The sequence below is a fragment of the Molossus molossus genome, unplaced genomic scaffold, assembly GCF_014108415.1.
Source record: "Molossus molossus isolate mMolMol1 unplaced genomic scaffold, mMolMol1.p scaffold_m16_p_20, whole genome shotgun sequence".
Classification (NCBI taxonomy): Eukaryota; Metazoa; Chordata; class Mammalia; order Chiroptera; family Molossidae; genus Molossus; species Molossus molossus.
The window spans coordinates 52,714,454-52,739,693 of record NW_023425356.1 but is presented as its reverse complement, the minus strand read 5'-3'; the positions used below and the strand labels follow the sequence as shown (position 1 = coordinate 52,739,693).

Here is a 25,240-nt window from a genome sequence, read left to right as displayed (position 1 = left end):
TAGACACCACCACGCGTGAGCAAAGAAACAAAGGATGCGACCGCCCCCCGACGTGGGCCGGGGCACCCCCCTCCCCCCGCAGCCCAGAGCACAGCTGGAGGACAATCAACAAATACGGACGGAACATGTAATGGTGACAGTCACTGTAGCAGCCGCGGTGAAGAAAGCGAGCAGACCTAGTCTCTGCCCCCCACCCCGGACCTGACCACCTAGTTTCATGTCTGCAGCAGCGTCTGGGGGCGCCCGGCACAGTGCGGAGCCCTCGGCCGACACCTGCTGCTTGCGCGTTACCTAACAGGGGTGCAGTAGGTCGCTGGCTCCCGGGGCTCAGCCCATCTTGGTGAGGTCCTCCTGTGGGCTCAGTGACCAGGAGGACACCGGGCAGACGCTGCAGTGCCACGCCCCAGAAACGGGAGCCGACAGAGGACACAGCACAAAGAATCTCAAAGCAGAAAGGGGCCCTGGCCTGCGGCTCCCGGCCCCTCCCTGTGCAGTGGGAATCTCTCTGCGTTCAATGTCACACCACCCGGGAGGCACAGTTTCAGATGGGCCTCAACCACAAGGAGTGTCTTTGAAAGTGAGACACAGAAGCCACGGTGAAATTCTCACAGGAATCTCCGTCGGCAAAGGGCGTCTCACGGGGGGGAGAGCGTTTGGGGAGGGCCGTCCGAATAACAGAAAACCACCACCCTGGACTGTCATCCTGCCGGCAACGAGGCGCAGTGTGGGTGGGTTAGGGCTCCTCCCGGCCCCTCGTTTCGGGATCCCGGGGGAACTCCAGGTGACGGTCCCCAGAAGCAGCGAGCGGCTCTACCTGCCCGGAGCAGGATGACCTGGTCCTCCAAGCTGAGGTCAGAGAAGTGGGGGATGCGCTTGGCCCACTCGACGAGGGTGAACAGCTGCTTATCGGCCGCGTGGCAGATGTTGGTGACGGGGTCATTCGTCTGAAACGGACCAGCGCTCAGGGCAGATGCTGGGACCCTAGCACACCCTCCCCCAGCTCCAGCCGCACCCAGGAAGCGGGAGAGGGAGGCCGGCCTGGGGCCGCCTACCGAGTTCTCCACGGTCATGTCGCCGTAGGACTCTGTCTTTGGCTCCACGGCCAGCTCGGCCTCCAGGATCCTCTCCACGGGCATGTCCTCGTGGCCCGCACCGGCACACTCCGCCTCGCTCTCCGCCCGCTCCCGGCCCCGCTGCCGCTCCTCCTGGACAGCTGCACAGAGGACATGCAGACGTCACCACGGCCCGGGACAGCGGGGGGGGGGCGGCCTGAGCCCCCTCGTGGGTGCAGTGGGCATCCCCTGGTGCTGAATCGGGGTGCCGTGAAGCTGATGAAACAGAAAACTGTGGGGTCCTGAACCCACACTCTCCCGGTCTGTCACGGCGACAATTCTAAGTTTGCCTTGGAAGCTCTCATAATCTCCGACTCTGCCCCTCTCGGCACGAGCTGCTCTCTGCTGTCCCCCTGGTCCCCCTGCTCCCCCGGCTGCTCCCTAGCACACCCTGAGAACGCAGTGGTCACTGGCAGGCCCTCCTCCTGCCCATCAGGCCCCCTGCATCATCCTTGGCATTTGCATCCCGTGAGCTCTGCCCTCAGCCCAGCAGCCTGGACACAGGTCACCTGACCTGTGCATCAGGGATGTTCTTCAGGGTATTTCACAGGTGAAGGGGTGGAGGGAACCCGAGGCTGATTCGGGGGTGGGAAGGGAACATGGGCAAAACGATGCTGCCGTGGTCCCACCTCCCCACACTGAAAATTCCACCAGGTGTTTCACAGCCATCCGAACCCCCAGCTCTGTCCCTCCGGATGGCAGGCAGACCCCCCCCCAGCTCTGTACCTCCAGACGGCAGGCAGACCCTCCCCCGCAGACCCCCTGGCTCTGTCCCTCCAGACTGCAGGCAGAACCCCCCCCAGCTCTGTCCCTCCAGACTGCAGGCAGACCCCCCAGCTCTGTCCCTCCAGACAGCAGGCAGACCCCCCCCCCAGCTCTGTCCCTCCAGACAGCAGGCAGACCCTCCCCGCAGACCCCCTGGCTCTGTCCCTCCCCACAGCTTCTGCAGAGGTCGTTTCCATCCCCAGAAGCTCTGGTCTCCCCTCCTCACTCCCAGCCGCAGCAGAGCTCCAGATCAGCACACACATTTTAAATCCCAAAATCCAGAAAATGACCCTCCAAACTGGTGGCTAACGTGGAACCCAGAGACAGCCACCCACTGGCCACTCCGACCTCTCAGCTCCCCCCTTCCTCCCACTATCCGTGCCCCAAGCTCCTCCTCTCCGGGGGGCTGGCACCCCCAAAGGCTGCAGGATGCGCTGGCCAAGGGCAGGGCCTCTGGCTGATCGTACAAGCGAGATCACTCGTCTCGAAGGGACAGACGACAAAGCCGGGTGAGAAAAAGAAGAGACGAGGGAGAAAGGAGAGAGGAGAGAGAAGAAAACCAGTGCTTGGGGGTCAAAGCAATCTTGTTCCACTGGCCTCTCCCAGCTCAGCGACATCGGACACATCCCCTAGCCTACCAAGCCTCAGTTTCCCTGCATGGGAGGGGGGAACTATGGTGCTTGGCTGAGATTGTCTTGTGAGGATTAAATGAAATAATTATAAAAAGTTCACAACTGGTGGTTATTTCCCCATCCCTTATCTCTCTCCACGCTCCTGGGCTTCCGTCGGGTCCCCGTCTCCCGAGGGGCCCTTCCGCTCCTTCCTGCCCCCGCCATCCCTCATTCACTGACAGCACACAGCAGACCTCACACGAAATTATCAGTTGCATTTACTGGTTACAGTTGCACCTGTCTCCTATCACTTCGAAGGTGGGTTAATGGGCTTCCATTTGTCTTGCTTCTAAAAGCTGGGAAGCAAGCACCTGCTGACCTGCCGTAACTGGAGAGAGGTTCCGGTTAGAAGTGCAGGGCGGGGTCTCCCTGAGGGGGGCGGTCCCACAGACCTCGAGGGCACCCATCTCGGGATCTGCAGCCGTCAAGCTTATGAGGGCGCAGTGTGGAGTCGGCAGGTTTCCCAGGGGAGACGCCAGCTGCACCCCAGTGGCCAGCTGTCCCTGTGTGGGGAGGGTGCCAGGCCCCTGGCACCTGGGCTCAGGTCTGCGCTCTGGCATTGGAAGGGTCCTGACCACGCCCGGCACCTGAGCACCAGGACAGGAAGGATGGACACAGGTGGATGTGGGGCAGGAACTGCTCCACCTCCTTGGCAGCAGACACCGTCCCGCGCAACACGAGACCCCGGGGTCCCCCGCCTCTGTCCTCTGTGCGGCTGGGGGGCGGCCTACCTTCGCGCTTCATGCCCATCACCAGGCACTTCTGGTAGCGGCAGTACTGGCAGCGGTTCCGCTGGCGCTTGTCGATCAGGCAGGCCTTGTTGTCCCGGCAGGTGTACAGCAGGTCCTTGCGGATGGTGCGCTTGAAGAAGCCCTTGCAGCCCTCGCAGCTGTACACGCCGTAGTGCTTGCCTGCGGGAGAGCACGCGCCGTCCGCCTCCGCTGGCCTTTCCTCCGGACCACCCCCGGCCCCCGACCTCCCAGGACCCCGGAGCATCACCCGGCAGAAAGCAGCGAACCACCTGCGAGGAGGCAGCGGGCCCGCGCAGGGCTGCGGCCCGCGCACCGCCATTCCCGGGCGGGGGTGCGGGGGTCCCGTGCGGGGTTCCCGTGCGGGGGTTCCCGGGCGGGGGTGCGGGGGTCCCCGGGCGGGGGTCCTGGAGCGCGCTTAGAAAAGCCCCGGCTGAGGTTTTGTTTACGTTTATTTCTCTAAGCGCCTCTTGTCTTGAGGTGCACAGTGTTCCGCCACCACCCGGCACATCAGCGGACTTAACAAGAATATGTACGCTGGCTGCAGGTGATCGAGCCGGACAGACCCCCGCTTCACTGGTGTCTCCCCGCAGCTGAGGCCAAAGGCTTAGGAACCCCCGTGAAAGGACCCTCCCTCCCTAGGAACTAGGAGCAGCCTCTGACTGAGGGATCTGTTCGAAGCTATTGCCAGGTGGAGAAACCAGTCGGTACCCCGTCTTCCAGCGCTGACGGGGCCCTGGGCTCCGAGCAAAGATCTGCTGGAAGGTGATTTTGCTGGACCCAGAATAACCTCTCACATTTCAGTTCCGCGTTCAGTGTCCAAAGGCCCCAGCCAGGGACAGCACGTTTGTGCGCAGAGAGCTAGCACCCCGCCCCCCCCCCCGGCGTCCAGCCCCCCCGCCCCCCCCGGGCGTCTAGCGCCCCCGCCAACCGAGGAGTCCAGCGCCCCCGTCCCACCTGGGCGTCCAGCGCCCCCGCCCACCGAGGAGTCCAGCTCCCCGGCCCACCTGGGCGTCCAGCGCCCCCCTCACCCGGGCGTCCAGCTCTTTGCCCCACCGAGGAGTCCAGCTCCCCGGCCCACCTGGGCGCCCAGCGGCCCCCCCCCCACCGGCCCGGCGTCCAGCGCAATCACAGCGCTTTCTAAGTCTTTCCCTCTCCACCCGCCAGGCAGCCCAGCCGACTGAGTGGAGCTGTGGGACATGAAAAACGGAGGGCCCAGGCCGGGGCGCAGGGGTTAGAGGGCCCAGGGTTGTGGGTTCATCCCCAGTCGGGGCACGTACAAGAGTCAAGGGAGGGATGCATGCCTGAGAGAGCAGCAACTCTCTCTCCTTCTCCCTTCCTCCTTCTGCTCTCTCTCCCTCAAAAAATAAAATTAAAAATAAGCAATCAATAAAAAAATTAAACAAGGAAAAATATGAGGAAACAGATCGTTCCAAACATACTTGTGCCTGAGTCCTGGGTGGAATTTGTGATGCTGTTTCGCTGCAGACCCAGCATGACTGTTGGAGGCTGATAGCAAAGTGATTTGAGTTCCTGAGAACAAGCCAGTGTCAATATCGGCCCGAGGACCTCACACTTAGAGATGAAACGGGCCCGGAGGAGCTGCCCCGAGAGAAGTCCGTGTGTCTAACCCGCTGACTCGAAGCACTGAACTCACGTGGATTATACACGCGAGGTTCTACCTTGGGCGCAGAGAGCCCGGCGTGCTCCGCCCTGCGGTGTCTGTCTTTGGGGAACGCGGGACCTTTGTCACCCCTGTGGCCCTTCAACACATGAACCACCCTCCCAGACTCGCAGCTAAACCACAGCCCAGGAGACTCCCCATCAGGGCGGGGCTGGCATTCCGTTGCCACAGCGACGGCCACGGGTGGTGATGTGACAACACCCCAACCGCAGCCCTGCCGCTGAGAGGGTTCTAGGAACTTTCCACCGGTGGTACACCTTGTGGTTTTGGTGACAAAAGACGAGGAAATATTCCGCCAGGCCTCAGGGACTGCTATGGGATAGGACCTTCCCCAAGTTCTATCCCTCAGATCGGACAGGCAATGTCTTCAAAGCCGGTGGGGTGGGGTCTGGCCCGTGTGGCTCAGTGGTTGAGCGTCGACCCTGCACCAAGAGGTCTCCGGTTCGATTCCCAGTCAGGGCACATGCCCGGGTTGTGGGCCTGATCCCCAGTGGGGGGCGTGCAGGAGGCACCCAGTTGATGTTCTCTCTCATCACTGTTTCTACCTCTCTCTCCCTCTCCCTTCCTCTCTCTCTAAAATCAATAAAGGAAAAAAATAAATTTCAAAGAAAAAAAAAACCACTGGTGGGGGGGGCAGGGCAGAAAGAACAGGGAGAACTGGACACGGGCAACAGAGAGATGATAGGGGCAGGGCCGGGAGGTGGACGGGGTACAGGGGATACATGTGATCGAAAAAAGATAATAAAGAAGAAACGGGGTCAGGAAAGGAATAACTGGGGAAAAAGTGGTAGAGACTCGAAGAAGATGAAGCTGAGAGAACTCACTTAAATTCACCATGAAAACATATTAAAACCCTAGGACATTATAGAAAAAAATGTGCTAAAATTCTAAAGAAATCATCTTTGTTGGGAACATTGTGGATTTTTTTTTTTTTTAAGTTTCTTTCATGCTTCTCTAGTTCTTCCACATGTTCTACATCAGGACATCATTTATAGCTAGCAAATCACAGCAAGGTCTCTACCCCAGTTACACTCCCCACTCGGGATCTCCAGCGGGGGGAGACGGGGGTTCTGGAAGGCTCCCTGAGGCCATGTTTTATTTATTTATTTATTTTTTTTATCCTCACCTGAGGACATTTTTCCATTTTTTGTACAGATAGAGTGGGAGGGAGAGAGAGGAAGGGAGAGAGAGAGAGAAACATCGACGTGAAGGGACACATCGAGTGGCTGCCACCGCACGACCAACCAGGGCCGGGGACAAACTGCAACCGAAGTACATGCCCTTAGCGGGAACCGAACCCGGGTCTCTCAGGACCGCAGGCCAACGCTCTAACCGCTGAGCCAAACCGGCCAGGGCCCTGAGGCCATGTTTTAAATCCTTCAAGACTGCAGACTGTGCTCCCCGGAACCGACCTTTACAGCCAGGGCCTGAGCTGGGCCATCCTGACGGGTCTTCCATCGCGGACCAAGTCCCAGCTGGGACACCTCTGGCCAGGACACTGGGAGGGACTTCTGCACATACCTGAGGACCTGTCCCCACAGATGGCACAGATGTGTTTAACCAGAGACCCGGGGCTGGTGGACGGGTAGTTCATGCTTCCGATCCCGGGAAGCCCGGGTAGGGGCTTGATGTCCTCTGAAATGCTGACTCCGTTGACCACATTGAGCTGCAAGAGAGAAATCACAGTGAAAGGCGGAGCCAGTGAGCGCAGCCCGAGGTCGAAAGCTCGGGGCGTCTCCAGGAAAGCACCAGGTCCGTTTCCAGAAGTAGTTTCCAAGCAGAGAGGGAACAGTCCTGTGTGCCATGTCCGTCCGGGGAGGGAACAGTCCCGTGTGCCATGTCCGTCCAGGGAGGGAACAGTCCTGTGCGCCATGTCCGTCCGGGGAGGGAACAGTCCCGTGTGCCATGTCCGTCCGGGGAGGGAACGGCGCCCGTGTGCCATGTCCGTCCAGGGAGGGAACAGTCCCGTGTGCCATGTCCGTCCGGGGAGGGAACGGCGCCCGTGTGCCATGTCCGTCCGGGGAGGGAACAGTCCCGTGTGCCATGTCCGTCCGGGGAGGGAACGGCGCCCGTGCGCCATGTCCGTCCGGGGAGGGAACAGTCCCGTGCGCCATGTCCGTCCGGGGAGGGAACAGTCCCGTGTGCCATGTCCGTCCGGGGAGGGAACGGCGCCCGTGTGCCATGTCCGTCCGGGGAGGGAACGGCGCCCGTGTGCCATGTCAGTCCGGGGAGAGAAGTGCCCGTGTGCCATGTCAGTCCGGGGAGAGAAGTGCCCGTGTACCATGTCCGTCCGGGGAGGGAACGGCGCCCGTGTGCCATGTCCGTCCGGGGAGGGAACAGTGGGCGGAAGAACTGATCATTTCTAAAGGCCAAAGCCCATCCTGAAAAGCCCAGTCCCCACATGTCCGCTTTGCCTCGGGGACGCGTGTGGTCTGAGCCAGAGGTCCGCACAGCAGGGTGCCCGGGGCACGAGTCCGCGGTGCAAGGTCTAAATTTCACACGAGGTACTGACTTTACTCCAGGGGAGCACGGCCCTCAGGCTGACCCAAGAGAAACCGTGTACGCACTTCGTTTGGTCGGCCAGCAGCCGGCTGGAGCACCAGGTACATCAAGCAGGAGAGAAGACACGTGAATGGTCATCTCCAGGGGCCCCTGAGGATGCGGAACCAACTGCCCAAATGCACCAAAAATAGGGCAAAAAGCCCCAAATTATGTTTTTGAAGCGACAATTGATACAAAATTGTACCCGTGACAGTACAAAATCTGTGGAGCCAGAGATGGTCGGCTCTGTCCTCCAGCTACTGCTGTGGTCCTGGCACGTGCTGGGGAGCCGGCCCATGTGGGCATCTGAACACCCGAACCTTGTGTGCGCCCGCCCCCTCCCCCACCACGGTCAGCATCAGCTCCCTGTCACCCCGCCCCATGTCCCCTGTGCTCTTGGGGAGATGTCACTGCTGAGGGGTTTGTGTTCTTCCAAGAAGACAGGTGAGCAGAAGGCCACCAGCAATGCAGATGGGAGGTCTGCCCCGTGTTCCCCACAAAGGCGCAATCTCCTCAGGAGTGGGGAGGAGTCGGGATAAGCAGGGAACTGGGGACACGCCCAGGAAAACTCAGGCGAAGGGGCAGGGCAGGGCGTGAGGTGCGTGGGGGGGGGGGGGCAGCTGCTGAGCACCAGGGCGGAGGGAGGCCCCTGACCTCTGTGTGGTCCCTGTGAACAGGGGGTCATATCACCTGGCCCACACGACCTTAATTCTCACCCCGAATCGAAGGCAGGATTTTCTTCTTGAGTCAAGGCCTTCGGGACGAAGAAAGGATGGATGGTCTAGACAGAAATACCCCGAGCCCGAGGGAGGTCCCTTCTAAATGTGCCAGCTTCTCAAGGCAAGTGGGGGACAACGATGGGCCACTGGCACTTCCAAACAGAGGAGGGTCTCCACCCCGCCTCGGGCAGCAGCACCTGGCCAGGCACCAGGTGAGGTGCCTTCCAGACCTAATGGGTTGAAGGAACGACCCTGGGTTCCTGGACCCCAGTCGTCAATCCTCCCGTCTGTGCAGCAGGGGACCCCCGACCCCGTGGCCCAGGCTGCTGTCTGCCCCGCTTCCCTGGTAGGACCCCCGCCTGCTCCTCCTCCGGGTCCGGTGGGGGTGCCTGCGACGGGCGGGTGGATGCTCTCCTCTCCCTCGCCTTCTGCGCTCGGGGTCTGTGCGGCTCCGGGCTCCGAGCAGCGGGAGGTGAGATTGAAGCCGGCAGAGTGCGAAGCCACTAGCCCTCTGGTCCCCGACGCGGCCCCGCTGTCTCTCTCTCTCCATCAGAAGCAGCCCTGCCGACGGGAGCCCTGTGGGCTGGCAGGCACCAGGCTCTGACTGCTCCCTGAGATCAGGACAGAAACACACCCCGGGCCAGCAGGGACCACGGGGACCCCACTTCTTAGCTGCTTTCAACCCAAATGACCTCACTGGAGGAAGATCTGTGGCCGGCCCGGCTTCCGGAGGACCCTCCCTTCCAGGAGAACAGACCCCTAGTGGACCCGGTTAACCTAGTGAGGGTCTTTGTCATGAGGAGGACGGCCTCCCACGGGGAAAGAGGAGCCTGGGTTCCGGTCCAGCCCCAACACTTCCTCGCTGTGCGTTCCTCAGGGGACCAGTCACGCCCCTGAGACTCTGTCTCCCCATCTACAGGTCCATGGTGCTCAGGCTCAGAGGCTGTGGGGCAGGTGAGGGGGCAGTAGACTGAGGTGTCACGTCCAACCCCTGGCTTGGCCAGATGTTTTTATCTGACAGGATTTCACCTGAAGAAAAGGCCTACAGCTTGGATCTTCTTTAACTGTCGGGTAAGAGGACCTGTAAGGTCTGCGCGAACTCACACCTTTGCCTTCAGCGTAACAACGAACGTTGGAAGGGACAGCCCGTCAGTCATCAGTCACCATTTGGGCAGGACTGTCAGGGCCCAGGTGAGGCAGCGGGGTCGCAGGGGCAGAGAAAGGAGACGCCAAGGACACGCAGGACCTGATGTCCAGCCAGCGGACATCAGACTCACAACATGCAGCACCACACACACACACTCACACAATCACACACACTCACAATACACACTCTCACCTCACACATACACTCACTCACACACAAGCACACACTCACAAATCACACACACTTACACACACAAGCACACACTCACGAATCACGCACACACTCACAAATCACACACACAAGCACACACACACATGCAATCACAATCACACATAATCACACACAATTACACACTCTCACATACCCACACATTCACAATTACACACACATACACGCACATGCACACGCAATCACACATAATCACACACCCTCACACACACTCAGTCACACACACCCTCACACACACACACAATCACACACCCTCACACACAATCACACACCCTCACACACACACACCCTCTCACACACACACCCTCACACCCTCACACACAATCACACACCCTCACACACACCCTCACACACACACACTCACATGCAGGAACACGGGGCCTAGGTCATCTTGTCTGGAGGCTGCCTGAGCACCTGCCGGATCGCAGTCGGCGCCGCAGGAGCTCGCTCACCCGCTGCGACACCCCTCACCTGCGCAGGGATGTGGGCTTAGACACCTTCCAAATCTCCAGAGCCAGGTTCAGTGAGCAGTCGAAATGAACTTCTCTGGACCTCCCAGCAACAGAGGACACCTGAGCCAGTGATCACCTAGTGCCTAACATATCGCTCAGGTATAATAAAATAATCCTCATCACGTGTTGCCACAGAGCATCGCGAGCGCTTAAGAAGTGATTTTTCAAATCCCCGTCTCCTTTGATTTTCATAAAAATCACAATGAGGTCATCAGGGCAAAATGTGTGACCCCACAAGAGAGGACAAGGACCTGAGGCACAGCACTTTGAACGGTGACAGCCCCTGTCCTAGCGTCAGTCCAGTCCCCTTCGCGCCTCAAGGAGATCCACTGGGAGCAAGAGGAGGAGCTCGAACCCCGAGTGACAGAGCCCGGGACACCTGCCGGCTGCTCCCGTGGGGCCCCTCGTGCCCTCGCCCCAAACCACACTCACCCAGACGTGGGTCACGGAAGGGCCATGTTCCCGGACACGTCCCACTCAGCCCGGTCAGCTCAGGATGCTCGGTGACAGCGATCCGGATGGTTCCGAGCCTACCGCGTGGCCAGTGCCAAGGGCACTTGATGTCCTGTGTCCTCTAGCTAACTGGGCCAAGTGTCGCTGCGCCGGTGCCTGGGGCCGCGCCGCAGCCGCGCCTGGCAAGCTGACCACGGCTCCCAGAGCCAAACTTGGCCTTGGTCTCTGCACGCAGCCCAGTCGGCCAGGAGCTGGCTTCCAGCTGACCTTTCAACCCCCGTCCCTCTGTACAGACATACGGTCCAGGAATAGCAGTCACGCTCACACGGTCATGACACAGATTTACCGGCCAGCTGTGGCTGCATGGCCCGGAGTGTGGTGGCACAAGCCGCGCCGGAGAGACGGGTGCGTGCCCACTCCCCGCCCACAGCCGCGTCCCGGCCCATCGCCACGCCGGGTGCCTCTCCGTGGGAGCGACGGCTGCTCTGAAAGACCTGGCGTTCGCTCGGTTTGGCCTCTTTCCTGCCCCACCGGGACTGCTATGACGTCAGGAGCTCAGCCTCACTTTTCAGAGCTTGCCCCTGAACCCAGGGCAGCCTCGAGGGACGCCTGAGCACGGGAGGTCCTCACAAACAGGCTGTGATGGGGGAATCCCCGTTCGCGACATGTTCCTTTGTCCCAGAGCCTCAGCCTTTCTGTCTCCAACTCACTGCTCTGAACTGCTCCCCGCAATCACCCACACGGAAGGAAATCTGAACCCACGAACCCCTGTGGGCCCTGCATTCTGAAGGGCGGGGTGGCCCAGCCCCACAGTTATGGGGGCGACGATGGCATCGATACATGTCCATCCCCACTGCCGTCCTGCCCCGGCTCCTCTGACTGGTCACACGCCCTCTTGGATCCCAGGATGGGGGGCTCACAGGTCACTTTCCTACGGTCCCTTTGACCCTACACCACCTGCAACAGCACCTGGGACACTGCTTTGCAGTCACCTGTGTGATGCGGCAGGTCCCGCGAGACCCCGGGGCACCGATTCACTCCTGATTCTTCGCATCCTGCACACTCTTCATCGTAGGACCCCCTGCAACAGCGCAGCCTGTCTTCTGCCCTCCAGAGTCAGCCACGTGGGCTCCGTGGCCCGTGGGTGCTTGTGGAGCTGACGTGAGCAGAGGCTTCCTGCTCCCCCCCGGTTCTGCCTGGGCTTCGGCACCCCTGGGATGCCACAGGGAAGCTACCCCGGGCAGCTGCTGCTGCTTGACCCGGGCCCCAGGGGCAGCGTGGGCCCAGCCCCCGCCCAGCCCGGCCCCCGCCATCAGCACAGCCGTGCCAGCCGGGCAGAGACTTGGGGGTGAGGAAAACCGTGGGCGTGGCCTTGTGACATCGGACACACGGGCGTGGCTGTTCCACGGCATCATTACGCGAGAACAGACCACCAGGAGCTGACATTCCCTGTGACCTTGGAAGGAGGAAGTGAAGGGCGCCAGGCCACCCTCGAGGTGCCCCAGAGAGACAACGCTGGGTCCACCGTGCACACACCCGGACACGAGGCCCCTCGGTCCTCCCTCGGCCTTGCCGGAGGACACACAAGCGGGGGCCAGCAGGGGGACCACTGCAGAGACGGCCCAGGCCCCTTGGCAGCCCGCGGCCGGCACCTGGTGACCGTTGAAGAGGCACCTACCTGGGAGCTGGGCGGGGCGACCAGGCTGGCCCCCGGAGGACCTGCCAGCGCTCCTGAGGGCGGGCCCATGGCAGATGCGATGACGCGGTACGGAGAGCCCAGGGCGTTGAGGGGGGTCCCCGCCGCACTCAGGGTCCGCGGAGCGCTCACGGGGGTGTCCGTGTAGCTGGGGTGGCTGTCCATGGGCTTCCCTGTGGACAAGGCCGCCGGCGGGCTCATGGACGTGGAGCCAGAGTGGCCGGGGGAGCCTGTGGGGAGAAGAGCACAGGTGAGGAGCCTGGGTGCACAGGCAGGCTCCGTGGGGACAGGCCCCCCGGTGGTCTCCTGTTCCTTCCTTTCCCTCCGGCCACACCTGACACCTGTGAGCCAACGTGCTCGGGGCCACCCAGCCAGCAGAACCAGGGCAAGCGCAGGACACAGAGGGGAGGGACACACACTCGCTGACGGTTTAGTTCTCTGGTCCCCGCCTGAAATCCACCTTCGACTGCATCAGACCAGCCAGGGCCACGGGGGCACCGCCCACAAGTCCCCAGGTCTGGGCAACTGCGGCCTGAGCCGGCCAACCAGGGAGGACGGTCCACACCAACCCCCAGGTGGGGGTGGGCTGCTCCCGAATCCCCTGAATTGTCCAGAACCCCCAAGTCCTGCTGCTGAGCAGGGGGGCCAGGGGAGAGCGCCTCCCGGTGGTCACAAACGGTCACTCAGGGGCCAGGTGCGGGGGATTCGGAGCGACAAGAACACAGCCCCCCCACACACACACCTCTGGCAGCCACCAAACTGCTCTGTCTCTGAGCTCGGGTTTTGCTGTTTGTTTTAGATTCCACGTCTAAGTGAGATCATTTGCGTTTCTCCGCCTGACTGATTTCATTCGTGCAATGTAACGTCCTCAAGGGTCATCCGCGTATCGCGAATGGTGGGGTTTCCCGTTCACGGCGAGTCCTGCCCCATGTGTACATGGACCACATCGTATCCGTTCAGCCATCGACGGACCTGAGGCTGCTCGCCCGTCCCGGCTGCCGGATGGCGCCACAGTGAACACGGGGTGCAGGCGTGTATTTGCGTGAGTTTTCCCCGCGGATCTCTTCGTAAACACACAGACACACACACACCCCGGAAGTGTCGGCGTGGAGTTTCTCTCGCACACCTGCTCACTGAGCCGAGGTCTCGCTGTGGAGAGGTCAGTCAGTCACTCCCACACCCGAGAACGCAGTGACCCTCGGTCACCCTGCCTAGGGAGCTTCCGTCTATCGGGGACAATGGTCTCGTAAAGGGGTGAATCCCCAGCACCATGTCCCGCACCCCACAGGGGGGAGGAACCGCGTGCTGGGGGCAGCGCAGGGGTTCAGACAAACAGGTCACACGCGGGTTATGTGGCCAGCACAGCACCTGGAAGTCTCCACGTGTCCCCTCGCTTTATCCCGCGAGGATCATTTCAGCCTTTCACAGATGAGAGAGGTCGGGCCTGGACTCACCCCAACGCTGCTCCGTCTCCGGGGTGACTGCCCCCACCTCTGCAGTCTCCCGAGCTCTTCGTCCTTCAAGGTCTAACTCAAGGGCACCTCCCCCTGGAAGCCGTCCCTGGTTTTCCTGCTCTGGTGTGATGCTTTTTTCTACGTCACCATCCGTTTAGTCCTGTCTCTTCCACCAGGGAAGAGGGGGAGCGGGTGCGGAGGGGAGGTGTCGTTTCTGTTCGCCCCCTGGAAGCACAGCACCCGGCGATGCCTGGGGCGTAAGTGCGGGGCCCAGATTCAGACCCCTGGTCTGAAGCCCTCGCTCTCTCCTGGGCCGTCAAGGGCTGAAGAGATGGTCTGAAGGGCCCTGAGTCTCCATGTGCAAGACTCAGTCCTGAGGTGATCTCAAGGAAGGTTCATCTGGGCGGGTGGGGGGCGGGCAGCTCCCAGGAACCCGAGCCGGAAAAACCCAACATCTTCCCAGACGGCCACTGACGAAGGAATCCTTACAGGCTCCTCTGGGGCCCCTGAAGAGGCCGGCGTGCCCCCCGAGCCCGGCACTGAGTCCGCGTGGCATCGAGGGCGAGGCACCGGGAAGTCCTCTGGGACCCAGCGGCACCCCGCAGCCACGCCCCCCGCTTTCCCAGCACAGTGCGAGGTGCCCTGCAGCCCTCCTTCCGGTGGGCCCCGGGGCCTCGGGAACCACGCCACTCCTCGGGGCCCCCGCTGATGCCCGCGCGTGACCCCGGACCCCGAGCTGCAGGACAGAGACTACGCCCACTCACCACCACCTGGGAGTCCCCGGCGTGTGCGGCCCGGGCCCCCAGTGGGAGGGATGCTGAGTAGCAGCTTCGCTGGTGTGAAGGCAGACTTGTCAAAAGCATGAATAAGTCTACATTTATGTTTAGCATTTCCCTCTGTTTATAGCACGTGACCGGGCTTCCGTGTTTGTACAGAATTATCTTCCGAAAAATAGCTATTTAAGGTTTTTGGGTTTTTTAAAGTAAATTAATGAAACGTTGCACCCAATAGACAGGGATGCTCAATGTGTAGTATGTCATGAAATTGGTCTGCAAAAGAATGAAATTTAAGAAACATGGACCAGCCTGGCCAGTGTGGCTCAGTGGATTGAGCATCGTCCCAGGGACTGAGAGGTCCCAGTTCGATTCCCGGTCGGGGCACATGCCCGGGGTTTTGGGCTCGATCCCCAGCGGGGGGCATGCAGGAGGCGGCTGGTCAAAGTCTCTCTCTCTCATCGATGTTTCTTTCTCTCCCTCCCATCCTCTCGGAAACAGGGACCAGCACACACTTTGGAGAACACGTAAGTTGTTTCGAGAGTAAAATGAGAAGATGCAGGAGAGATCTGAAATTTAAAGTACATTGTCTTTATTATCACACAAATGCACCTTGGTTCTCGGCCCCCTCGATGCCCCGGACGTTCTCAGGCATGAAGAGCTTTGCGCTTAGAAAAGGTGGAAGCCGAAGACTTGGTGAGCAGCGGACGGTCCGGCCACTGTCACGAGCGCTCGCTGTCCGTGACATTTCAGAGCCTCTCACGCTCATGCCTGCCCTCTGGCCACGCGGGAGCCACAGCCAGTTCCTGGAGGCGCCCTAACTGCCGGGGGCCTGGTCTGTGGTTCAAACCCGCAGCCAAGCTTCACTCTGCGGCTTCTCTCTGGCCCCACAGCCTGGTCTGGGAGGCTCAGGTCTCCTCAGCCGCCTCCTGGCCCGTGCCCTCTGGGTCCCTCATGCCCACTATGGGCGCCGGGCAGCGCCCCGTCCTGTGCCCACACAGTCCCTCCTGCTCACTCAGGAACAGACCTGTTCATAGAAACAGACCTGTCCCGCACCGGGCTCAGCGTCGGCCGCAGACCGAAAGGTTGTGTGGGAAGGGGCCAATCGACATTTCTCGTCCTCCCTCTCTCTCCCTTCCTCCCTTCCACACTCTAAAAATCAGTGGGAAGATATCCTCGGGTGAGGATTAACCAAAAAAAACACAAATCTGAAGGGCTGGTGGGCTCTCTCAGGAGCTCTGCTTCCCTTCGGGGATGCTCCATGTTCCCGGGCCTCCTCCGCGCTCCCGGGAGGACCTGCCACCCTGTCCCCTGAACACAGAGGCCTCGGCAGCCACAGGAAGCAAACTCGGGCGGCGGTCTGCGAGGGGCTGAGTCTAGGCACGAGCCCAGGCGTCACCTGGACCACGTCGGACCTTCGGGTGCCACCGGAACCACAGCTGCGGCAGGTCCCCGAGGGCCCCTCGGCTCCGAGGCAGCCCACGGGGAGATCGAGCTCCGAAGTCTCACGCGGCGGGGTGGACTTGACCCGGTTTCCTCTCCGGTGAGTGGAGATAACGCGCCCAGGGCCCCTAGCAGCAGCTGGAATTACTTACTAAACTGTAAAGGGTGGGGGTGGGGGCATCTGGCCCGAATGCCACCGCAGTTTATGTGCCTACAGGACTCAGCCCATGCCAGGCCCACAGTAAATGCTCGTGAAGGGTGGTCCTCGCCATACACTGGTGGGCACACACCGTGTTTGTGGCACGGAATTCCCCGAGTTGTTAGTAAACAGTCCTTGTCCTGGGCCCAGAGTGCCTCTCCATCACCCCAGCCACCCCGGCCTCTCCCCTAGGACCCCCTGGGGCCCCGGGGTCCCCTCATGATCCGGCCAGGCCCAGAGGTGCTCCCTGTGACTTCCGTCTGAATGCCTGCTGCCCCACTGGCTGCCGCCTATTTTTAATGTCACCCCCTTGCTGCTAAGTCACCACTCTGGTGCCCAGCACTGTGCCTGGAGCATGGCAGGTCACTGACTAAGCCACGAGGGGGGTCCTCTTTGGCTAATTAACGTGCGTGACCATAGAGTTCATCAGCAGAAAGTATTTGCATGCGAAATCGGCGTCTCTGATGTTGACCCAAACCCCAAACCTCTGAAATTTCCGAACAAGAAACCGTGCGTGTGCTGAAGGGGGACTTACTGGGAAAGAGCTGCTGGGTACTTGGAACTACAGAAGTCTGACCGAGGTGAGGAAGTTGCCTAGCAACCTGGCCTCCACCAATAGAAGCAAAATGTCACCCCCGGGTCTTTCTGATTGGAGCAAATGGCCTGGTTGTGGTGCGGGGCAGAGAGTTTGCTGTCCCATTAACAGCCCCGCTCAGGATGGAAACTTGGGAAGACTCGCTGAGGACGGTTAACAGACCCACCCCCTGGGGAAGGGGCAGAGGTCAACACTGGCTATTTCTGAGGGTCAGCACCTCTCATCTGAAGGCAGGGAGCATCGGAGGCCCTTCCCACGTGGGCACGATCACACACCCAGGTCCACAGCCTTTGCTCCAACGCGGGGGTGTGACCCACAAGCCCAGAACCGCAGAATATCCGCACACCCTTCCCCGGCTTCCCCATCCTGGCTTGTGATTTACGGACCCTGCTCAGCGAGGTGGGCTGGGGCCTGCCGCTGCAGGGTGACTTGGATGTCACCCTGCACTGAGGGAGAACAGGGGCAGGTACATTCGGTGAGCAGTCACCATGCGCCGGACACGGTTCTAATCCCGGTACGTATATTGACACACTTTGCACTGCAGACCTGAGGCTGGGACTCTCCTCGCTCGTGAACAAATGCAAAAACCGGGTGACCGAGAAATTAAGTGGCCTGCTCCAGGGAGCGTGCCCGTCAACGCTACAGGTGGTGTTTGCATCCTGGGCAGGCAGCGGCCGCGGGCTCCGATCCCAGCCCCGCCGTGTGCTGACTGTTCAGCACTCATTCACAGCTTTTTAAAAGATCTGCCGAAGACATGTCTTCTGAGAACCTGAAATCTGGGCAAAGAATGCGCACTTTTTAGAAAAAGGCTACACAAACTGTGTTGTCCCTTCCCGACACGGTACCAACCTAGTGGAAAGGAGGGGCTCTGAATAGAGTGGTGTTTCAGGCCGTCTGCAGTCCTGACCTGCAACATCTGTTCTGCTGAGCGCACACTGCAAACGGTGGGAAAGTTAGAAAAAGAAGAAATCGGTCCAAAATGTGCAAAAGAACAAAACAAAACAAAAAAACCTAAGTTGGCGTTTTCTTGGTACATATACAGTAATCATGAAACATTTTTCATTTAGAAAAAAAAAGTGTGTTTTTTAAAACTTCCCTCTTGTAATTCTCGGTCAGCAAGTTGAAAATTCCATTTAAACGGTCCACAAACCCCACGCCACCCCAGCACTCAGCCCGCAGGGAGAACGGCCCCCCGCCAGGACGCTCCAGGCCCCTTGCTGCCCCGAACTTCCCGGCCCACTGTGGCCTCTCTCAGGATTTTGACCCTGGACTTCCTGACTAGGACCCTCCGGATCCTGACCAGCCCCTCACAGTTCAACCCCAGCGGGGGTCCTTCCTCAGGACCCCCAGCGCACCCAGACCCCCCCTCCCTTCCCGGGACCAGGAGGGCCCCTGGGCCAGGACGTGGCCATGTGCACCTTTTATATTTGACTTGTTCTCTGCATTTCCAGAAACTTCCACAAACCCTGGAGCTGCGCCGGCCCCTGAAACGGGCAGGAAGGACTTCCACAGGCACGGGGCAGGGCTTTCTCACCCACGGGGCGCCAGGGCCTCCGGGGAGTGGGGAGCGAGTGGGGGCGCCTGGGTGGGAAGCCTCTCACCAGGGACCCAGAGGACCTCCTTCTGCCCCCTGCTCCGTCCCGTGGCCCCTGGCAGGAACATGGGGACACAGAGATGGAGCCCCTGATGGGCGGTCCCCCTGAGTGCAGCCCCCAGCCGGCCACCTTCAGAGCCCAGGGGGGACAACTCCAGTTCCCCAAAGGAGGGCTGGCTGGCTGGCTGCTGGGGTGGGGGCTGGGCTGCTGCTTCTCGTGCTGGGAAGGGGAGGGTGGCCCCCTCCTCTCTCTCCACCCCCACCCCTAAGATCTGTAATGATGGAGGTAGTGAAAAGCAGGCAAAGATTGATAATCAGCCTCATTATTGCCAGCATTATATATAATTATAGCAAAACCTCACTCATTCCGATCAATTGAGAGAAAAATCCGTCTAAATTCGTGACAAGTTGGCAGATTACTTTTAAATTACAATTTTATTACTTCTAAGTAACACACGTGAAGAGCTGTGTTCCAAGTACCACCGCTAATGGTTATTAAGTGGGGATTTTATGAAATCTGCTTTAAAAGACTCTTTTGTAATTAACACCCCGTTAATATGCTAATGACACCCCCGACTATGCTATTTAAATTGCTTGAAAACAGATGCAATTTGAATAGCTCCACACTGCTACCGTCTTATTTGCTTAACAAACCTTTCTGGGGTTTTGTTTTCATTTTATTTTTATTTATTTATGTGTTTGTTTTTCAAACCAGTTCATACCGCGCCAATGTATTCACCATTTTGAGTTAATTAGGTTATAAATTAATAAGGACGTGTTGCTTTGGGTTAGAAAGCAGACTTTGGGGAAGCACCTCGTTTTGTAGAAGGCAGATCACCCCGGAGCGAGGCCGACTGCTCAGGGCCAGGACACCTGCGGTCTCCTGGCTCCCGGGTTCGAGCCCACTGCACCCAGGGGTGCTGCCTTCCCCTCACATAGCTCTTCACAACTCCAGGCTACTCGGTCCCACATTTCCTGGTTCAGACAAAAGTGTCTGCTGAGCGCCTACTAGGTGCCAGGTCCGTGCTGGGCCCTGGGAGGGAGCGGCCCCTGCTGGAGGCCACGGTCCTTCCCTGGAGCTCAGCCGGGCCCAGAGTCGTTGGTGAGTCAGGAATGAGCCCCATCAGACAGGACGCAGGCTCCGGGTGGTGACAGGGCCCTTCCGAGGGTTGGCTGTGACCCATGACGGCCCGGGCTCTGCGTCAAGTTCAGCACAGTATCCCCGACGTTCCGCACGTAACTAAGGGAATTCTGCTGACACCTCCCTCCCCCCGAACCAGATCGTGGACCTAGCTGGTACCGGGGGCGGTCGCAGGGTCCCTAACACACGGGAGCCTGGGGAGGACGGGGCGCCCCAACAACAGCCTGTCCCTTTAAACCAATTCCCAATCCTGGGCAGCGGGCACCAGCTGGCCTTCGAGACAAATGCCAGAGAGCGTGTCAGGCTTTGCTGAGGGCGCCCCCACCTTGTTCCTGGAGTCCCCGAACACCCACGTGTCTGCACCCAGCTCTCAAAACCAGATTCACTCCCTCTGTCTGGACAGACGCGCTCTCCAGGGCCCCTGAACCTGGGCTGTCTCCGAAAGACTGCAGGCACCTTCCCACAGCGAGCGAGGGCCTGGCCGGAAGCTCCGTGGGCGGAGAATCATCCCGACGCGCCAAGGTTGTGGGTTCGATCCCCAGTCAGGCACGTACAAGAATCAACCAATAACTGCATGAGTAAGTGGAACAACAAATCAACGTCTCTCTCTCTCTCTCAAATCAATAAATAAGGCCAGTGTGCTCCGTGGTTAGAGCATCGGCCCGTGGACCAAAGGGTCTCAAGTTCAATTCCCGGTCTGGGGCACGTACCTGGGTTTCAGGATCCATCCCCAGCCCTGGTTGGGATCATGCGGGAGGCAGCTGATCGATGTGTCTCTCACATGGATGTTTCGCTCTCTCTCCTCCTCTCCCCCTTCCCTTCCACTTTTCCTAAAAATCAATGGAAAAAAATCCTCGAATGAGGATTGAAAATAATAATATTCATAGTAATTTAAAAATCAGCAAATGAAATAAAACCCCGAGAACGACGCCCGCCCGCTATAATCCACGCAGCAGGTTTGCCCTCAGGCGAGACCTCCACTCCTCAGACCCATTCCGTTAACCTGAGCCCCAAGAAGCACTTCCAGAAACAACTGACGTCCAACTGTTCTGCAGCCTCAGACTCTGTAACCAGTCTGTACGCCCCTTCCGAGCAGAGGAGGGTGTCAGCTGCCCAGTGTCCTGGGGTCCCGCCGTGCGCCCAGGGGCTAGTTGACAGGCTAGGTCTTCTTTCCCTACTAGTGACCTGTGACCTCTGCTCTGCTCCCCACATGCCTGGGGCTGAGAAAACAGGCACCACGAGCCCCAAGCCCTCCGAGAGCCTGCTGCCCCTGACCCAAGGGGCTAGTAAAAGGGGGTGCAGGAGATGGCACGTCACAGAAATGAAACCCCGGCAACCAGCCCGGAAGAAACACCCCCACGTATGTATTAAGCACTTTCTCTGCAGCTCCTCGGACTTCTTCTAAGTGCTTTTTGAATTAAAGATCACGCCCTGGCCGGTTTGGCTCAGCGGTTGGAGCGTCGGCCTGCGGTCCGGAGAGACCCGGGTTCGGTTCCCGCCAAAGGCACGTACCTCGGTTGCAGTTTGTCCCCGGCCCTGGTTGGTTGTGTGGGTGGCAGCCACTCGATGTGTCCCTTTCATGTCGATGTTTCTCTCTCTCTCTTCCTCTCTCTCCCTCCCACTCTATCTGAACAAAAAATGGAAAAATATCCTCAGGTGAGGGAAAAAAAAAAAAAAAAAGACCACAATCACAAGCCTTTCCATTTTTTAATTTTTTTTTTTTAATCCTCACCCGAGGACATTTCCCCATTTATCTTCAGGTAGAGTGAGAGGGAGAGAAAGGGAGAAAGAAACATCGATGTGAGAGAGACACATCGGCTGGCTGCCTCCCACATGACCCAACCAGGGCCGGGGACAAACTGCAACCGAGGCACGTGCCCTTAGCGGGAACCGAACCCGGGTCTCTCTGGACCGCAGGCCGACGCTCTAACCGCTGAGCCAAACCGGCCAGGGAGCCCTTCCACTTTCTAAGTTCGGATGTGGATTCTGAAATCCCGTCTGCAGCTGAGCTGACCTTGAACCAAGGAAGCTCTGTGTCTCCCGTGCCCACCGCTCTCAGCCTGCGACAGAGGGCCAAGGTCTCCTGCCGACTGTGGGCCTGGAGGTCCCGGGTCAGGGCCCTCGTCCTGCCAGATCTCAGGGGAGGAGGGGATGATGTATTAAAACATACTTTTCTGTAACAGGCACAGGAATGTGTCTGCATCACTTGGTCAGTACCTCGGGGCCCAGCCCAGCCCCTCAGGAGCAGGTGACCCCCGAGAAACATCTACAGCACAGTTGTAGCTGAGTTTCGTACCGCGGCTCCCGGACTTCTGCATGGGGACAAGGAGCCACCTTGACTGTACCTTTGTAATCCCCAGGCCTTGCTTTGTGGACCCCGAGCTGCGTCGAACCCAGCCCTGTGTGGCTGGTACTGAGCTATCTCACTGGGGTGGGGGCTGCCTGCGCCTCAGACGCCCTCCTCTTCCTCACTGCAGGTGGCCCACTGGGGGCTCAGGGAAAACGCCTGAGGACCACATAGAGCTACAGGTCCTGGGCAAGCCACACCTGTTTCCCAAGGTCCTCGCCTGTAACTGGGGGTCAGGGGACCTGCAGGTCCCTCTGTGCTGCTTTGAAGATTCCGCTCAGTGACGGGGGGCCGGGGAAGAGCTGGAGGTGGGAATCACTGCAAACTGGGGAACAGTCAGAGGTGGTTGTAACCATCTCCAGAAGGACCCCGGGGGGCTGGCGAACCGCCTGGGATACCCCCCCAAGCCCCCACACACACCTTCACATAGCCCCAAACACGTACACAAGCATCTCCAACTCAACCCCTCCCTGTCCCCACGTCCATTCTTGGGGGGGAAAGGGACAGATGCTCCGGGTCAGGACTCTCGCCAATCAGGAGGCCGGAGAAGAAGCCACCAAGGAGCTAACTCTCCAGAAGGTACACGTCCCAGTGACTGCTACGTGCTCTGTTTCCTTCCTGAGTCTGCGGCCAATGGGCAGTGCCGAGGCTCGGGGCTCTGGCCCCTCGGCGGGCGGCTGCCCACAGCTCCAGAGCCAGGCCACGGGCCAGAGAGGCCGCAGGGCAGCACAGCAGGGTGTGAGCTCCGCAGCCCGATGCCTGCTGCGTGCCCTGGTCCGGGGAGAGCATGGTCACCACGCGCCCAGGGCTGTCCTGACCTCACACTCACTCCGTGGTCCCCGTGCCCTGGTCCCGGGAGAGCATGGTCACCACGCGCCCGGGGCTGTCCTGTCCTCAGCTCTCACTCCGTGGTCCCCGTGCCCTGGTCCAGGGAGAGCATGGTCACCACGCGCCCAGGGCTGTCCTGACCTCACACTCACTTCGAGGTCCCCGTGCCCTGGTCCCGGGAGAGCATGGTCACCACGCACCCCGGGCTGTCCTGACCTCACACTCACTTCGAGGTCCCCGTGCCCTGGTCCCGGGAGAGCATGGTCACCACGCGCCCCGGGCTGTCCTGACCTCAGCACTCACTCCATGGTCCCCGTGCCCTGGTCCCGGGAGAGCATGGTCACCACGCGCCCAGGGCTGTCCTGACCTCAGCACTCACTCCGTGGTCCCCGTGCCCTGGTCCCGGGAGAGCATGGTCACCACGCGCCCAGGGCTGTCCTGACCTCACACTCACTTCGTGGTCCCCGTGCCCTGGTCCCGGGAGAGCATGGTCACCACGCGCCCAGGGCTGTCCTGAGAGTGAATGAGTGGGCTGGGCCGGCGCCTGCGGGGGCGGGTGAGAAGCCAGAGCCCCCCTCTCCCTGGTCGCCCTCTGGCCCCGAGGATTACCACATAATTGGATGCGGGTCACAGGCTTGGTTTGCCATCTTCTTAAAGGTAACAACTGTCTCATCCAGGCAAACAAATCTCTTCCTGAGCAGCTGGCAAAGCCGGGACTTGGCACTGAAGACAAGGGTCTGGCCTCGTCACAGGGCAGGGCCAGAGAAGGGACACTGACCCCTTTGTGGGCCCAGGGCCACCCAGCGAGTCACCACCCTGTGGCCAATTGGACCAGCGTCTTGTTCACTGATGGGACGGATGACGGTCTGACAGCCGGAAGCACAGGTGTTGCTCCCCGGGGACCCCCATGCAAGTCCCAGGAGCCCGGAGGTGCCACCTGCTAATACTCAGAAGGGCAGGGGACACACCACAGGAGCCCATGAGTGCTGCACCGCTTGCTGCACTGGGACAAAGGCGGTGACAGGCTCAGGGGACACCCTCTCCGACCCTCAGGTTCGCCCCGTCCCCGCGGGCAGGTCCTCACACTGACCTCCCTGCAGGTCCACGGCCCAGGGTCTCAGCAGCCTCCTCCTGGGCCCAGGCGAACACAGCCAACAGCGACACACCGACAGACCAAAACAAGATCATGGTTCTCGCCCGGCAGTGAGCACACAGAGCAGGTGGAGGGGACAGTGGCAGCCTGGACGGGCCCTTTGCTCCAGCCCTGCGCATGGGCTCACGTCTCCCAGGCCCCCTCGCGCCCTGCAACCCGTCATCGCACCCCGATTTGCACCCAATGCCACAGCTCCCCAAACGGGGACACTCCACCTGCCAAGTCTGTGCGTCTCCGTGTGCCTCATTCCATTTCCCCAGATTCCTAGGCCACCCTTCCGGGGGATGTTTGGTTTTTTAAAATAATTTGCATGTCAGCACTTAAGTAGAACGGAGGGGAGGGCGCGTGAACTTTTATTAAGCACCCAGTGCGCGGACCACCCCACAGTAGCTGCTCTCTCAGGCGTCAGCGTGTTGAATTCTCACGATACTCTAAGGATGGGATTATCAACTCCATTTCACGAAGGAGATGCTGAGGCTCAGAGAGGTTCAGGAGCTTGTTAAGGTCACACAGCTAGTCAGTGAAAAACTAGGAACCAAACTCAGTTTCTTTTTTCTTTCTTCCTCTTTCTTTCTTTCTCTTCTTTCTTTCTTTCTTTCTTTCTTTCTTTCTTTCTTTCTTTCTTTCTTTCTTTCTTTCTTTCTTTCCTCTGTCCTTCTTTCTTTCCCTCCTTCCTCTCTCCTTTTTCCTCCCTCCCTCCCTCCCTCCTTCCTTCCTCCTTCCTCCCTCCTTCCCTTCCTCTCTCCCTCCTTCCTCCCCCTCCCTCCCTCCCTCCTTCCTTCCTCCCTCCCTTCCCTTCATGCTCTTGCCACTGTGTCAGGCGGAAGGGATACTACTCTAAGTTTGAGGCGGGAGCCCCCAGAGGGCCCTGCACTCACCGCACCCGCCCCTGCGGTCCTTGAGCCCCAGCCTGCATGTCTGCGCAGCCAGAGGCCTGACATGTCTCTGAGGTGCCCCCCCCCCGCATTCCAAGACGCCAGCAGGCAGCCCCCTGAATCCCCCCGCCTCCAGCCTTTCCTTCAGCCCGGCTGGGGCAGAGGCCACCCTTGGCATTCATGAAGCCAGAACCCCACAGGCCTGGGGTCCCGAGAGCCCCGGGTAAGCATGTTCCTCAGACACCTGAACTTGGCAAAGGGAGAGGGACACTCAGCCACGGGCCAAGGCGGGAGCTGAGGAGCGCTTCACGCCCGGGACCTAGCGACCCAGCGACAAACGAGAGCCGAGGTCCGGGCCACAGCCTTGGCCGCCACACTCACTGGGCCACGTACAAGACTGGCCCCAATAACCTGACCACGGCCTCTTCCCGGAACTCGCCCACGGCCCACACCCCGTCCCAGCAGCAACCTCAGCGGTGTTACCGTGAGTCTGCGTGATGAGCCTGCCCGACCCACGTGGCAAGACCGCGTCTCGTTCACGTCTGTATCCCAGCGCCTAAC

General features: G+C 60.0%; 1 protein-coding gene across 1 annotated transcript in view; it reads right to left on the bottom strand.

The window, feature by feature from the left end:
• The window catches only part of RXRG (retinoid X receptor gamma), a 110,162-nt gene that overhangs the window by 5,667 nt on the left and 79,255 nt on the right, over positions 1 to 25,240 (bottom strand). Inside the window, exons 3-7 of the mRNA XM_036272650.1 lie at positions 12,260 to 12,507; positions 6,503 to 6,647; positions 3,280 to 3,459; positions 1,053 to 1,213; positions 815 to 944 (exon numbers count right to left, since the gene is read on the bottom strand). Coding sequence (XP_036128543.1) covers positions 815 to 944; positions 1,053 to 1,213; positions 3,280 to 3,459; positions 6,503 to 6,647; positions 12,260 to 12,478 — 835 coding nt within the window. The 5' untranslated portion in view covers positions 12,479 to 12,507. The remainder of the gene's footprint in view (positions 1 to 814; positions 945 to 1,052; positions 1,214 to 3,279; positions 3,460 to 6,502; positions 6,648 to 12,259; positions 12,508 to 25,240) is intronic.